This window comes from Piliocolobus tephrosceles, chromosome 3 (assembly GCF_002776525.5).
Source record: "Piliocolobus tephrosceles isolate RC106 chromosome 3, ASM277652v3, whole genome shotgun sequence".
NCBI lineage: Eukaryota > Metazoa > Chordata > Mammalia > Primates > Cercopithecidae > Piliocolobus > Piliocolobus tephrosceles.
The window spans coordinates 150,028,394-150,044,856 of record NC_045436.1 but is presented as its reverse complement, the minus strand read 5'-3'; the positions used below and the strand labels follow the sequence as shown (position 1 = coordinate 150,044,856).

At 34.8% G+C, this 16,463-nt stretch overlaps 1 protein-coding gene across 2 annotated transcripts in view; it reads left to right on the top strand.

Annotated features, from left to right (window-relative positions):
* Window positions 1-4,304: 4,304 nt before the first annotated feature.
* DTHD1 (death domain containing 1) overlaps window positions 4,305-16,463 on the top strand; it is a 64,830-nt gene continuing 52,671 nt past the window's right edge. Inside the window, exons 1-3 of one of the 2 annotated variants that reach the window (XM_031935295.1) lie at window positions 4,305-4,718; window positions 6,566-7,181; window positions 13,757-14,087. In XM_031935295.1, the coding sequence (XP_031791155.1) occupies window positions 4,448-4,718; window positions 6,566-7,181; window positions 13,757-14,087 (1,218 nt within the window). In that variant the 5' untranslated portion in view covers window positions 4,305-4,447. The remainder of the gene's footprint in view (window positions 4,719-6,565; window positions 7,182-13,756; window positions 14,088-16,463) is intronic. The other variant, XM_023224674.3, reaches the window with a different exon arrangement.

The window sequence follows — 16,463 nt, the reverse complement described above, 5'->3', positions numbered from 1 at the left end:
TTTGTTTACTTTAGTCTCTAGCTTTATATTAGAGGCTTTTTCAAATGCCCGACCTCCTTGATTGTTATTCCACTTAAAGTGAGGCATGAAGAGCCTAGTTTGGAATCTTTATATGATGTGGAGCTTCACTGTGGATGATCTGGCGGGGGCAGAGCAGGCTTTTGGAGTTGGAAATAGGGAGAGGGACACTGAAAGTTTCACTGTCAGTAGGTTTTTCTCATGGAGTGTTCAGTTACTCCGTGGAGGAAACTTTGCGTTTTCTGCCTGGGAGGTTATGCTTCCCAGCCTGTGTTCTTGGAGTTGAGCAGAAGAATAAAGCGGGATCTCATAAGTTAACGTTGTAGAATTTCACTTAACCTCATTGTCAGCATAGCACCCCCTCCAGTTTTCTACTCTGCTGAGCTTTGCTGCCCCCATTTATTCATAGAGGAAGTCTCTAGCTTCTGGTGGGTGGGAGAGAGATTGTTGCCTGGCTGTTTGGGGCAGAAGAGAGGAATCTAGGAATCTACCTGCTCTCCAAACAGAGTTTCAACAAAAACACCTGTTTACAGCCCTAAGTTTACCTTTATTTTCAGAGGTCCTAACTGTCTCTAATTCCGGGAACTGCTGAGATTCTGTGACAAGAACTCACCGATTTTCGACTGTCTGGGTGCTTAGGTTTCAGCTGTTTGGCTATTTACTACTTGTCCATCTACTTTTAGTCTTCCAGGAGTTCGTTGACATCTTTTGTCTATTATCACCCATTTTCTTTATCGTTTGGGATTTGTATATTGTTTTATCCTTTTCAGGGCATCTCGCTAGAAATCAGATGTGGAATATATATCTAATCTACTTTGTTTAATCAGAAGTGTTAGCAGCTTTGATTTTTACCACTTGGTCTTTGAAAACATTTTAAAATTGATAAGCACGTTAAAAATTTGAATGTATAATTTATATTTTACTAGTCCAAAAGTTACTAAAGAAAACAAAAACACAACAAAAAGAAAACAATTTATTTTCCTTCTCCATCCACTCATCATCCAAATGCATGAGTTTATCTTAAACAGACAAAAGATGACCAGACATTCAATATGAATGTTCAAAAGGGGAACAATTATTCTGGACTGTAAGTACCAAAGTCTCTGATGTAGGCAACTACAGAAATTCAATGAAAATAAAATCACATTATAGAACTAATAACATTGACTCATGATACTTCAGGCAGGCATAACTCTTTTGCTTACATCTGACCTACCCACCACTACCCACTATAAATGCCATGAAAAATAGCACTCTTCATTATGCTTTAAAACTTTATTGTCTTCACTTCCTTTGGAAGTAATAGCCTGTCATTGATAGCCCTATTGCATATTTTTATTTCTTTAGATAGTAAACAGGAACTATCCTATTTGAATTTTATTTCTAATCCACTTGGATACTTTTGATGTTAAGAAAAACTATTGTCTTTTGACCATATAATGGTATGAATTCAAGACTGCAAACTAACATCAATGGAAGCACTGAATTCTCAGTAAGAAAGTAAAAGGAGTCATAATAACTAGTAGCAACAATGAAGATGATAATCAAATGTTAAAACCATTCAGATGAATTTCTGCAGTGAACTTCTGTAGGTGTCTTGACTGCAAATGTCTGTTCTTTCTGTGGTTAGTGACATCAATTAATGGAAAACAAGGTGAAGGAACATGCCGATGCATGTTTTAACAAGTAAATGCAGCGTGGCCTGTGGTAGGTCTCACTTTGCAAATATTGTATGTTCCTAAGAAGTCAAACAGAGAACAAGTTTAAACTTGAGGATAGCAAATGTGAATGAAACGAAGAGAATGTCTGGGTTTGTTTTTTCTCCCTGAGAAAGGATTTTCCCACATATCTAGAAATAAATGTAGATTGCTGAAGTGATCAAGCAGCACTTCATGATCAGTTTTATTCAATACTTAACATATGCCTGGTAAATTCTCCATTAATCTCTTCTACTTCCAGGGATTCATTTACCACTTATTTATTGATGACATTCAAATATGCCAATATTATTCTAATTTTTAAACTTCAAACACATTCTAAGGAATTTTTCTGAGTTACCTCAAACTCAACAAATCTAAAATAAAACAAATTTTCTACCCATCAAGCCCAATGTCCCTCTTAAATTCCTTAATAGTTTCATAGTCTATGTAATCACCTAAATTAAATATTTTAGTCATATTCTAAAACTAAGCATAGTTCTTAGTATATTTTTTTCTCATATAAATAAATGGATGCATTTTCAGTGCTTTCTAGTCCTCTCCCTATAATCTGATGGTTTGGTAAGTTTAGTAAGTTCTATCCACTATACTTCAAATCCCCTCTCATGCCATCCTCTTCTTTCATCTGCTCTGTTGCTGTTTTAGTACAGACCTTCAAGCCTTCTAACTCTTATATCTCTGCTGTCTAATACAGCTGCATCTCTGCAGCACAGATTTCATCACATTGCAGCCTGATTTAAATCTATTCAATTTCTCTCTTATCTGTAAACCAAAATTCTAATTTCTTCTCCTCACTTTCCACAATTATTGAACTCTTCATTTGCTACTTCTCTTGACTCATTAACTGAACCTTCCTCCAAAGCCATATTTTTACATTTTTTGATCCTACTATGTAATCTCATGATGTCATGACTTTGATCATATTATTTCCTATGCTGGAATATTTTTTTCTTTTACTCTATAGCCTGCTTATCCTTTAGTTTCTAATTCAAACATTTTCCAGGCCTCTAAACAGAATTTTTTTTTAACTCCTCAAAGCTTTTGTGATACTTTTTCTTTATACTTCTCCTCTAGCTCTCAATAAAATCTAAGCTTTATTTTAATAATCTGTTCATGCACCTGTCTCTTGAAGTCCTAAAAACGGCTGATCTCCAGCACTTAGTTCCTGTCCCACAGTAAATGCTATAGGAGTTTTCAAAATTGGCATTGAATTAAAACCATGTATACATTATTATTGAGAATGACATCTATTTAAGGAGTAAGAAAAAGAAAATAAAATTGAATGAGTGAGTCTTTAGTTTGAGAAGATTTATATGATCCAATCCATGAAGTGATAGGAACTCATGTTGCAAAAAAGGTCCCCTTTTCAGTGAACAGAAGTTAACTGAAAAATAAGACACATAATAGCGAAGGAGCCCCTCTCCACTCCGCAGCCACCAGTCACTCAATACGGCTCCTTTCCTTTTCCTTCAGAGGCTTTGACAGTCTTTAGTGCAGTCGCAGTCATTCTTCATTATTTATTCTCTGGGCTTGTTTTTCCCATCTTGTCTTCCAGGTGCCCTGAGTGTAGCTCTTAGAACTCCAAGGGCTTAAGATGAGATAATGTGTTGCCTGTGGGAGGGAAGCACTCCGGCTTCCCTTTGAAAAGCTTTCATTTTGTTCCAGTACCCCTGAGGGAACATGAGCCTCTCTGGAATGTACTCACTGCCCTCTCCCTTTGGCGTGGGTGTGTGTTCTCCCTTCCTTGAGCAGTGGGATTGGAGAGAGGGAGGCAGACTATTCTGGTTTCCTCCAAATACCCCCAAGTGCTATATTGCATAGCCCCATATATGATGTGCTGGCAGGCAGACAGGCAGCAGTGGGGAGAGCTTGTTGTATCTGAATTTTAATTACACATGGTAAAGACTCCTTGCTAGTTTAGAGAAAGCTACTCTTCAGGTTTGCTTTCCTTCAGTGAAAGGGCATTTTATCCAATTAGAGGGAAATTATTAGAGGCCAAGTTCTTATCTCAGTCTCTGCAGATTTACCATATAAGAAGATGCTAATTATACTTACTAACCAATGGTAATAGGCTCTGCTCCAGTAGAGGAATCTTTTTAAACTCTTAGTTATAAAAATATTATACGTATACACATTAATTAGAGTGACTTGTCAAGACCCCATGTGTAACCATATCCAGCTTCAACATTTATTAATTCTTACAGCAAATTTAATACTTCTACCAACCCCTATGGTTATTTAGAAGCAAATCAGACATCACATTATTTTATTCATAAATATTTTTAAGTTTACAGGAATCCTGCCAGCAATATTGTTCTAACAGTTTACCTTTGATTAATAAACTTCTTATCCCACCTGGAATCCATATTTTGTTGCCTGAAATCTTGAAAAGTATTTGGGACTTCCACAGTATATTGATCTTGTAAAACTCACATAGAGAGTTGGATTGTGTGAGTTAGCTCTACCCCAGTGATTAATGTATTCTGTACACAGTAGCACCCATGGTACAGTAACGCCCCTTCTTTGGTCACCTAGTAACTTTTCACTGGTCAACACCAAACTGAATAAACCACTATGTTGTAAGAAGGTGCTTGTCTAGCTGACTTGGATCGTCTCCTAGAGTTTAGGAGACATAACCATCACCAAGTTTGAATTTGCAAAACCTTTAAGCTTTACTGGCTGGAGAGAAAATACCACTTTTGGACCACAAAATGGATACGGAATACATGGGCTCAGGTAAACTGGGCCAAATATTGAAGCAGATTTGGAGACAAAACCAGATGCTAAAGCAGGCACTCCTGGGTGATGATCTTTGTGAGGGGGCTGGTGGGGCCACTTGGATGGCCACTGTAGTCTTTCTGGGTCAGGAGCTCAGCAGGGCCCTTTACCAGCTGCTGGAGCACACCGCAGGCACCCTGCATTCCACCTGCCAGCAGCTGCATGTGCTGCTTGACAAGGAGAATCAATGTGTCTGGAGAAAAGGTAAGTATTTTTTTATAACTTATTCTTTCTCTAAGAAATATTGATTAGGGCAAGATCTGAGAGGGACTATGAGCATACCAACAAGGCTAAGATGGAGTTTCTGTCCACAAGAGACTAACAATTTCATACGGGAAATAAGTCGAGACAAATGCACAATAATGTCAGGGACACTGGGGCCAGTCCCATTAGAAACACATGAATGAAGTGCTTTTGGACTTCAGAAGCAGTTTAAATCCCATCTGTAGGGTGGAGAATTGAGAAGTTTGCTACAAAAATGTAGTATTTAAGCTGAAGCTTAAAGAGTGAATTGGACTTATGCAGCAGGAAATAGAGAGTTTTTGTAGGATCCAAGACGTAAGAGACAGGAAAATACAGGCCTAGTTTGAGGCAGAGCTAGTAGTTTTTTTATTTTTATTTTTTTATTTTTATTTTTTAAATCAGAATATATTCTGTCTCTAGGGTCATTTGAGCTTAGACTTATTAATTGCAAAATTACTGGGAAGCCTGGAGTGGGTTGGGATGGGGAATTGGATCCCCACACACTGAGGCTGGAGAGGGATTCTTGGGAATAGGTCCAGTTATGGATGTGGAAAAGTACAGTAAGGCAGGAAGAATGTGGAATCTGATGAATATAATCCTAGACAACAACAGTTACTCCAGATAAGCATATAGGTGGCATCATGAAATTCAACTCTAAATAATACAGTATCAAGATAAGTGGGCAGGTTCCATCTATGATGAAATCCAGGGTAGACGATATTAAGAAATTCAATCTAAAGGGTAAATGGCACCAGGGAAATCTTTCCAAAGGCAGCATGACTGAGAAGCCATCAGCTGCAGCCCAAAATCAGACCTTTAATCTCTGGAGGGAATGGAACACGGTCCTTGGCAACATAACAAGACAAATATATATTCAGAAAAAAACAAGGACTTGGCAAAGGGATGATTTGGTGATAGTTTTAAAAACACTAAGTTATGGGGCCTTAAATTACATATTCTTTAATTTAGAACTGAATTCTAAAGACTAGAGAGGCACTAAGCCTGCAAGAAGTCATCAGGTGACCTCAGTAGTGAAGAGAAGCAGGATGAACAAATAGGAGCGTGGGAAGAATGATGATGGAGTGAGAGATGATATCAGATTTGACCATACTGAGAGTTTACTCCCGAATGAAGAAGGTTGACCTGAGTTAGTAGGCTTTGAAAAGTCACTTCACGTTCCAATCAGAGAATTGGTATGGTCAGAGCTATTCTCTGAAGGACTAATTTGAAAATTTCCAGTGATCACAAATTCATCAGGAGGAATACTATGAACCTAATGCAATTCTTATAGCAGTAACTGGGCTCCAAAACATAGCATCTACATTGGCAGAAATAATGGAGGTATGGTGTTTCTGCCAACCAAGCCACATCTGGAGTGTTCACCTAATTTTCAGCCCAGCATTTTAAATGGATCATTGATAAACTATTGTATATCCAGTGGTAAAAGAACAGTTCTCAAAATCATAGCAAATGAAAAACAATTGAGGGAGATGTTGACTTCAGTTCTTATTGGAGGAGCGAGAGGTTATGACATTTGTCTTTAAATATTCAAAGTATCTTTATAAGCAAGAGGGATTAGATTTACTCTTTGCTACCATGATAAAAGTGGTTTGTTGTAAATCCTACAATTGTTAAAAGAGTGACAGTTGTACAATTACTTCTCCTTCATGAGATTGGCTTAAATGCCCAGTAAAGGTCTTTGTAGGTTTCTAAAATTATCTTGCCATGTTTCATTAGATGGGAGTGCAGAAACATAATTTGGTTTAGTTTTGTATTTATTCTTTGTGTGTCTATGTATGTGTGTGTAGAAATCGTTACTTTCATAGACTGCCTCATAAAAATAACTGAACATTTGGGGAGCACTGCTGCACTTCTAAAGAAAGAAGAAAAGGAGATGTGTAATTTATGCGGCATGCATGATGAATGTACTCCACAGCAGACAATGTCCTCCATTCAAGATACCAAAGCAGCAGACATTGCTGCAAGAGGGGAACTAAATGTCATAGAAACAGTTACTGTTTCTCCCACAAATGGAGAGGACAGTCATTACACAAACCAGGTCCAGTTAGAAAAAAATAAAACACATATGAGTTCAGCATTAGTGGAAAAAGAAAACAGTACATCACTAAAAGGATGTGTACTGGGGCAAGAAGAGTCACAGAACAAAATGTTCCCAGATAATGCAGAAAATGAAGATGATAAACAAATAGAACACATGACTGTTGAGAACATAAATGGCAACAGGAAAGAGATTCATGGCATAATCCAGACGACAGAGAGAAAAATTCAAGAAACCTCAGAAAGCCCAAGAGAAGAGATGACCACATCCTCAATAATATGTGATATCTCCAAGAAATATATAAATAGTACTCTTCCCAATGATTCAGAGAATATAAAGCACAAGAATAACATAATGGAAAAGGAGTAAGTAAATGCAATGTGGGAAGTGCTTAAGTATGCCTACTTATATATGTGTTTCTATAGTCAGTACATGTCTTAGTTCATTCCGGCTGCTATAACAAAACATCAGAAAGTGGGTAGCTTTTAAACAACAGATATTCATCTCTCACAGTTCTGGAGGCTTGGAAATCCAAGATCAAGATGCTGGCAGATTTGGTGTCTGGGAGGTGCCTTCTTGCTGTGTCCTCACATGGTGGAAAAAGTGAATGAGCTCCCTTGGGTCTATTCTATAAAGGCATTAATCTCATTCATGAGGCTCCACCCTCATGACCTAATCATCTCCCAAAAGGACCCACCTCCTAATACCATCACCTTGGGGGCCAGGATTTCAATGCATGAATTTTGAGGAGACACAAACACTTAGACTATAGCAACATGCACAGTATTTACACATGAATAAAATTTCCATTTCATATCTCCCAAAGATATTGTAAATCAGTAATTCAGCTTGAATTACTCCTATGAAAATTTATATAGCCACTATTATTAATATTGCTATATTTCTTAAAGCTATATTTCTTATAGCTTTAAGAAACACATTACCCTTTTTTAAAGAGGAAAGAATTGAGTAGACAGGAAAGTAGTTAAAATGATCAATTGTCCAGATCATGAACACTTTGCAAATTACTGCTATTTCAATTATAGTAATAAAAACTAGAAGACTGTAGGGAGTTAGAAGATTTGGAGAGAATGTTTTATCCTTGGATTCACTTTATTTATATTCTCAAGAAATCATTATGAGTTTTAAGCCTGTGTCTGTAGAACTCTTGGGATTTCATGGATGAGCTTTGGGAGGTACTTAAAACTGAATGTGTATGTTCCTGGATATATTCCTGGATAAAAATGTATATGTTCCTATTTCATTTCCCTGGATATGGTCTAGAACTGTCATCAGATTCTCTAGGAGACCATGACTCCAAAAAAGTGAGAAAGATCCATCTATTTTGTAAATTTTATCTCCTGTGCAAAGAGGTATTAAGGCCCTATTTGTCCCTATAAAATAAGATATTCACACCCATATTTTCCCAGACAAACATAACACGCTTAGAAGTGAAAAAAAAAAAATTATTTGTTTTGGGAATCAAACAAACTTAAATTTCACTTTCTGTTTTATTATATACTAATTCTATGATCCTGGGCAACTTGCTTCATTTCTTAGCCTCATTTTCTTATTTGTAGAAATAATATATACATCCTGGGATTATTTGGTAAGGTCAAATGAGAAAATCACTTAAACAACCTAACACCAGGCCACTTTTTCAGATATTCACACCAGGCAAATGTTAGTCTATTCGTTTATTTTAGCTCCAAAAACTCCCACTTTCTTCACCCGCCACTTACCACCATTACCCCCATCTCTGCTGTGATGTGCTGATGCCCTTTCAGGTGTATGATACCGTTTTGAGGACTATGATCTTAGGCAAGTCATTTTGCTCACCTTGACCCTAATTATCTTGCTATAAAATGAAGAGGTGGTTCTAATTTGGCTGTAATGTTTCTACAGGTCAGAGAGTCTGATGAATTTTATGTTTGAGACTATTCAGTGCATGATAAACCTACATGATTTGTAAGAACTACTGCTCTGACAAAACAACTGCTAACGTAGTCTATATGTGGTTACCTGTTTCACTTGAGAAAAACATTGAAGCTTCATATTCTCACATTCAGAAATGACTCAAAGCATCGGTTAATGAGTCATTGCCTGAACTACTCCCTCTAACACCTCCTTTAGGTGTTTCCTGGTTAGTGACTTCCTCTTTGCAGCACCCAAACCAATTGTGCTTCGCTTGTGTATTTGAGAAGTTGAGTACTCACTGCAATCCCTCGGCTGAGGAAACCATCATGCCACATAAAAGATGTGTGTGATAAACCCAGATAGCTTTCTGAAAGAAACCTATCTCTTCCTGGCTGTCTGGTGTACACAAAAAGGGAAAAATAAGGTTAGAATAAACCAGTGTGATTACAGTCATCGGTTACTTAAAGATGGGAATATGTTCACAGAAATGCATGGTTGGGTGATTTTGTCAATTATGCAAACACTGCAGAATGTGCATACACATATCTAGATGGTACAGCCTACTGCACACTTAGTCTATATGGTATAGCATATTGCTCCCAGGCCACAGACTGTAAAGTATGTTACTATATGGAATACTATAGGCATCTATAACACAATGGTAAGTATTTGTGTATTTTAACATATCTAAACATAGAAATGGTACAGCAAAAATACAGTATTATAATTTTTAGGATCACTATTACATGTGCAGTCCATTGTTAACTGGTATGTCTTCATGTTCTACATACCTGTATTTTTTTTTAAAGTTTTAATTTAAAAAAAAATTTTTTTTTTTATTTCAATAGGTTTTAGGGGAACAGGTGGTGTTTGGTTACATGAATAAGTTCTTTAGTGGTGATTTCTGAGATTTTGGTGCACCCATCACCTGAGCAGTGTACACTGTACCCATTGTGTAGTCTTTTATCCCTCACCTCCCTCCCACCCTTTCTCCAGAGGCTCCAAAGTCTATTGTATCATTTTTATGCCTTTGCATCCTCAGAGCTCAGCTCCCACTTATAAGAGAGAAAATAAAATGTTTGTTTTTCCATTCCTGAGTAACTTCAGTTAGAGTAATGTTCTCCAATTCCACCCAGGTTGCTGTGAATGCCATTATTTCATTTCTCTTTATGGATGAATAGTATTCCATGGCATACATATATGTGTGTGTGAATATACGTATATAATATATTATATTATATATAATTATATATTATATATAATTATAATTATATAATATAATATATTATATTATATAATATATTATATGTGTGTATATTATATATTTATATAATATATAATGTATTTGTGTGTAGTACTTATATATAATTACATATTATATATAACAATATATGGAATATTATATATAAATGCTATATATTATATGATTATATAATCAATCATATATTATATATTTATATAAATATTATATAATATGTTATAATATTTATATGATATATTTATATAATATATTTTTATGATATATTTATATAATATATAAATTTATATATTATATAATAGGCCTATAATATATATTTATATAATATTATATAAATATATACTATATAATATATAAGATAAATTATATATTTATATTTATATATTATATAAATATTATATGTTATATATAATATACAATATGTTATATAATATTATATTACTATATATAATAGTAATATATATTTATTGTTATATTATATATGATTGTTATATAATATATAATATATATATTATATATTATGTTATATAATATATGTTATATAATATATATATTATATATTATGTTATATAATATATGTTATATAATATATGTTATATATTATATATAAATATTATATATTATATATTTATATATTATATTTATATGTAATATTGTATATTTATGTTATATTTGTATATAAATATTTTATGTATATTTACATATTATATATTATTTAAATATTATATATGAAATGTATATAATATATTAGATATATATATACACACACACACACACATATGTATGCCATGGAATACTATTCAGCCATAAAGAGGAATGAAATAATGGCATTCACAGCAACCTGGATGGAATTGGAGAACATTACTCTAACTGAAGTTACTCAGGAATGGAAAAACAAACATTTTATTTTCTCATTCACATCAAAAAACAAACAAACATAAAACATGTTGGTGTGAATGTGGTGAAAAGGGAACACTTTTACACTGAGGGTGGGAATGTAAAGTGGTGTTCCCTTTTCACCACATCCACACCAACATCTTTTTTGTTTGTTTTTTATTGTGGCCATTCTTGCATGAGTAAGGTGTTATTGCACGGTGATTTTGGTTTGCATTTTCCTGAAAATTAGTGATGTTGAGCATTTTTTCATATGTTTGTTGACCATTTGTATATTTTCTTTTGATAATTGTTTATACATGTCCTTAGTTCACTTTTTGGTGGGATTGTTTGTTTTTACTTATGAATTGGTTTGAATTCCTTGCAGATTCTGGATATTAGTCGTTTGTCGGATATGTAGATTGAGAAGATTTTCTCCCACTCTGTGGGTTGTCTGTTTACTCTGCTGATTGTTTATTTTGCTGTGTAGAAGCTTTTTAGTTTAGTTAAGACCTATATATTTTTGTTTTTGTTGCATTTGCTTTTGGGTTCTGGGTCATGAAGTCTTTGCTTAAGCCAATGTCTAGAAAAGTTTTTCTGATGTTATTTATTTTATTCTATTTTATTTTGAGATGGAGTCTTGCTCTTTCCCGCAGGCTGGATTGCAGTGGCACGATCTCAGCTCACTGCAACCTCCACCTCCCGGGTTCGAGCAATTCTCCTGTTTCAGCCTCCTGGGTAGCTGGAACTACAGGTGCTTGCCAGCACGCCAGCTAATTTTTGTATCGTTAGTAGAGATGGAATTTCACCATATTGGTCAATCTGGTCTTGAATTCCTGATCTTAAGTGATCCTTCCTCCTCGGCCTCCCAAAGTGCTGAGATTACAGGCGTGAGCCACAGTGCTGGGCCTCTGATGTTATTGTATAGAAATTTTTATGCTTTTAGGTCTGATTTAAGTCCTTGATACATCTTGAGTTGATATTTGTGTAAGGTGGGAAATGAGGATGCAGTTTCATTCTTCCGTATGTGACTTGCCAATTATCCCAGCACCATTTGTTGAATAGGGTGTCCTTTCCCCAGTTTATGTTTTTTGTTTGCTTTGTTGAAGATCAGTTGGCTGTAAGTATTTGACTTTATTTCTGGGTTCTCTATTCTGTTCCATTGGTCTATGTGCCTGTTTGTATACCAGTGCCATGCTGTTTGGTAACTACCATGTAACTGTATTTTAGTGTCTAGTCTGGATCTATTTGACTAGGGCTAGAGAAAATGGAACTGTTTAAAAGTCTACTTGTCCTACTTCATCTGTCACTTGAGAAACATAACTCCTGGAAGAAAAGTGTATTAATACGGTTTCCAAGACACAGAGGAGAGTCATTCCTAAAGTTATACAATGCTGGGTCACTGTATCCTCTATTAAACAATGTTTCTCGTTTTCTGAATTACTTTTTTCACCATCACCAAAGAATACTCAAGCAGAACAATGTGCTGAGTCATTTTCTATTCCTTCTAACTATGAGTTTAGAATTGTAAACATAAATCAATGACCCTCTCTGCAATTTCTACATATTTTTTGGATTTCTATGTTAAATTGCACTTTAAAATTCTATTTACCAGTAATTGAAAAATGTCTAAAATCTGATTATTGTAGAGCTGGACATTAATGGTTTATTAAATATAGATCATCTTATTTCTCTTCAACATTGCCAGTATTTCAATCATTTCACTGGTATAAATGAGTTGTAAAAAAAGAGGAGCTCAAATTGGTCATTTTAATGTAGAAAACCAGCATTTATTGAGCACACACCTTAGGCCAACACATTATTGTAAGTTTAAATGTTTCATTGCATTCCGTCTTCACACACTATTATGAAATAGATGTTAGTTTCAATTTGCAATGAATAAAGTAACCAGCATTTTTGAATGATTTAAGGAATTATGATATTATATTCAAGAGTTTGGACTTTTACATTAAAGCTAGATGGAGCCAATTATCCATCCTAAAATTTACCGTCTGTGGGATCTTTGAAAGAAAGTTAAATTTTCTAAGCCTCAGTGTTTTTATCTGTAAAATAGTTATGTTAGTAGCACCTGCCTGATATAATAGTTGTGAGAACAGTGTGTAGCCTAAAAACTACTTAATAGAAAGCAGCAAAATATTAGCTATTTTAATAAAAATTATTAATTTGTAAAGTCAAGTAAATAGTGACTGATCTCAAATCTGAATTCAAATCTATGACTCCAAAATCCTCAGCAAATTTGATGGTTAAAAAAGAGTAAAACAAATGACCAAAATAAAATTTTGGATTGATTTTTTGGGAGATTGTAAGTAATCTTTGCCTAATTACTATGATCAATGATAAATTTACAGTTTGTTTGTATCTTTCTCAGCTTTTCTAAAAATATATAATCACCATCATCATTTGATCTAGTGTGTTTAGACAATTACAATACTTCATATATGTTTACTCCCTCTCCTCACAATTGAGGAAATTATTCAAGTATTAGTACTGATTTTACCAAGAAACTTCAGCAATCTTCAGCTTTATATTGTGGAATGAATCAATTGCTTAAATAACAATGGTAGCAAAACTAATTATAGCTGATACGTATAACACGTATGGTGTAACAGATATAGCCCTAATTACTTCCCATGTAATGGTTCATTTAATTCAATTCATGCTCCCATGAGACAGTTATTATGTTATCACCATTTTACCATTGAGGAAACTGAGGCACAGAGAGGCTGAGGATCTTGCCCAAAGTCACAGGTTTGATCAGAACTGGAATTCACACCAAGACAATGTAGATCTAGAGTCTGTGCTTTTCTGCATTTAGCTGTAAAGTACATAAATCAAATAATTGGAAAAATGACATTCTTTTTTCCCCTTCAGGTATCTTGATGTGCTGAGTGATGATACTGACCCCCAAGTGTCTTGTTATATTACAGCACCATCATATGTTCTACAACAACTGGAATGCCGGATAATAAATAACATGAGTTCTTTAATAGTGGGTGATAATGAAGAGTTAGTTAGCAACGTCGTAACTATTGAATGCTCAGATAAGGAAAAGAGAATTCCATTTCCAATAGGCATTGCAATTCCATTTACTGCACGTTACAGAGGAAATTACAGAGATATCATGGTGAAAGTGTGTGACACAAACCTTCAATCAAGTTACTTAAACCCAAATTCACTGGAAGGAATGAAGGGAGGTTATAAGGTTAGTAAATTCTTGGCTATATCTACATTTGCTGTTTGGCTCCTCTTCTAAATATTACTCAGACTAATAGATTGTAGTGTAGATATAATTGCTCCACTAGTAATAAATGGAAGGATTTCTGGATTTGTGCCAGTGCATTCACAATTTATTGCCATCAATAAAGATCAAAGGATGGAAATGATTAGCCAAAGTTAGGAATGGAGAGTTTGGGTTGAACACCTACCAAATGTTATTTTTTTCACCTAGGAAACAAAATCAAAATCATGGCTTAATTTCTTTTGTGCTTTTGACTAACTTCAGACCAACATTTCTAATATGATGGACCCTCGTCTAAATTTAAGGATGTTAGAATCCCCAGATGATAGTAGCTTTAATTTTTATTATTCATGGGTTTGGAAAATGTACAAAAAATTTAAAAATTTGTGTATGTGTATGTAGGCCTTGAGATTGTTAATAAGTCTAGAAATGAAATTCGGTCTATACATAGAAGAAAGTATATGTGGTAGTTAAGATGTGGGCTGTGGAAGAAGGTTGGTTAGGTTTGACATATGGTTTCTACACTTTCTTACTGTCTGAACTTGGGAAAATTATGTAATCTTGCTGTGACTCAGTGACTTCATCTGAGAGATGAACATCATAATAGTGTCTACCTGGTATGGTTGTAAGAATTAAATAGATAATAAATTATGAAGAGAGAAGGAAACCTATAAACACATGTTAGTTGTTAATAAATTATCATTTTCATGTCAGATTTTAATTGTAATAACTCTGAGGCTCTGTATGATCACAAATTCATATGCTGTGAAGAGAGAATATAATAACTATTAAATTTAGTGTGGAGGCCGGGCTTGGTGGCTCACACCTGTAATCCCAGCACTTTGGGAGGCCAAGGTAGGCTAATCACCTGACGTCGGGAGTTCGAGACCAGCCTGACCAACATGGAGAAATCCAGTCTCTGCTAAAAATAAAAAATTAGTTGGGCCTGGTGGTACCTGTCTGTAATCCCAGCTACTCGGGAGGCTGAGGCAGGAGAATCGCTTGAACCTGGGAAGTGAAGGGTGCGGTGAGCCGAGATTGTACCCGTGCACTCCAACCTGGGCAATAAGAGTGAAAATCCGTCTCAAAAAAATAAAATAAATAAAAATAAATAAACTTAGTATGGAGTTTATGGATACTAATATTTAAAGTTTTTCTTTGGGCCACTTAACTTCTTTTTAAATAATTAAAATATTTATCTTTTTCAGCTTTATGTAAGTTGTCATTTGATGAGGAGGGCAGGGAATAAATGTAAAAAAAGTCCATATATACATGGAATTATTTATTATATATTTATTTTGTGATTTTGATTTTCTCTGGGTGTCAAATAAGGTTTTATAGTTGAATATAAAGCTAAGCCTATTCCATTTACTTACTCCAATTCTTGCAACTAATACATTTTATATTTAGTATCAGAAGTTTCTAGGTATGATAGTCTAGTCAGCATTGCCCTTGATTGGAGCTCTTAAATTTTGGCCAGTCTGTGTAACTATCACAATAAAAGCGAAAACTGCTCGTAGCCCACTTGTCATAAAATGGGTTTGGAAAATGTTTAGTAAATGGATAATTAAAACAAAAGAGAGAGAGAGAAGGAGAGAAAGAGAGGGAATCATTGTCTATCATAACAAATACAGGCATGAATTTTTCTCTTTATAGTAAGAAAAAAATTTAAACTCTGGATTACTTCCAAATTTTTATGTGGATCGTATGACATTTTCAAATTCTAATTATTTAAAAACCCTTTTGGCTTTTCAGAATCTATCAAATATGATCGAAGTGCACAGCAACCACCATTGGTTTCTAGAAGATCTTTCTTTTTCACTTCTCACAATTTTCCCTCTGGCCAATTAATAATATTCACCATGCCCTGAATTTTCCCAGAGACAGATTCATTCAACGATATTGTGAAATCTCTTCCTTAGTCAGCTTTCAAATGGTAGACTATTTTCCATTGTGACTGTCCCTGAAATGTTTTTTTGTGTATGTGAGCATGATTATCCACTCATGCTGGGGCAAAGCCTGGCTGCTGTTGGGGAAGTATGAATAGACCAAATTACTTGTAACTCTGCCTCCTTCTTTTAAGCTTTGGTGATTATAGGAAAAGATCATTTTGTTTTCATTTATGTATGCAGTTCCCTTTTGTGCAATAAAAATCCTTGAGTCTGTATACATGCATTATAAATTTGAATGTCGTCATATAAAATGAAACACAAATATCTTAGTCATTTGCTCCCACTGCACAGAGGAGAGACATAGAGAAAACGACTTTATTTGGGGAACCTAAGATATTGTGAGCTATTAGAAGAAAGAATTTGCTGACAGCACAGGTGTTATAGTGTT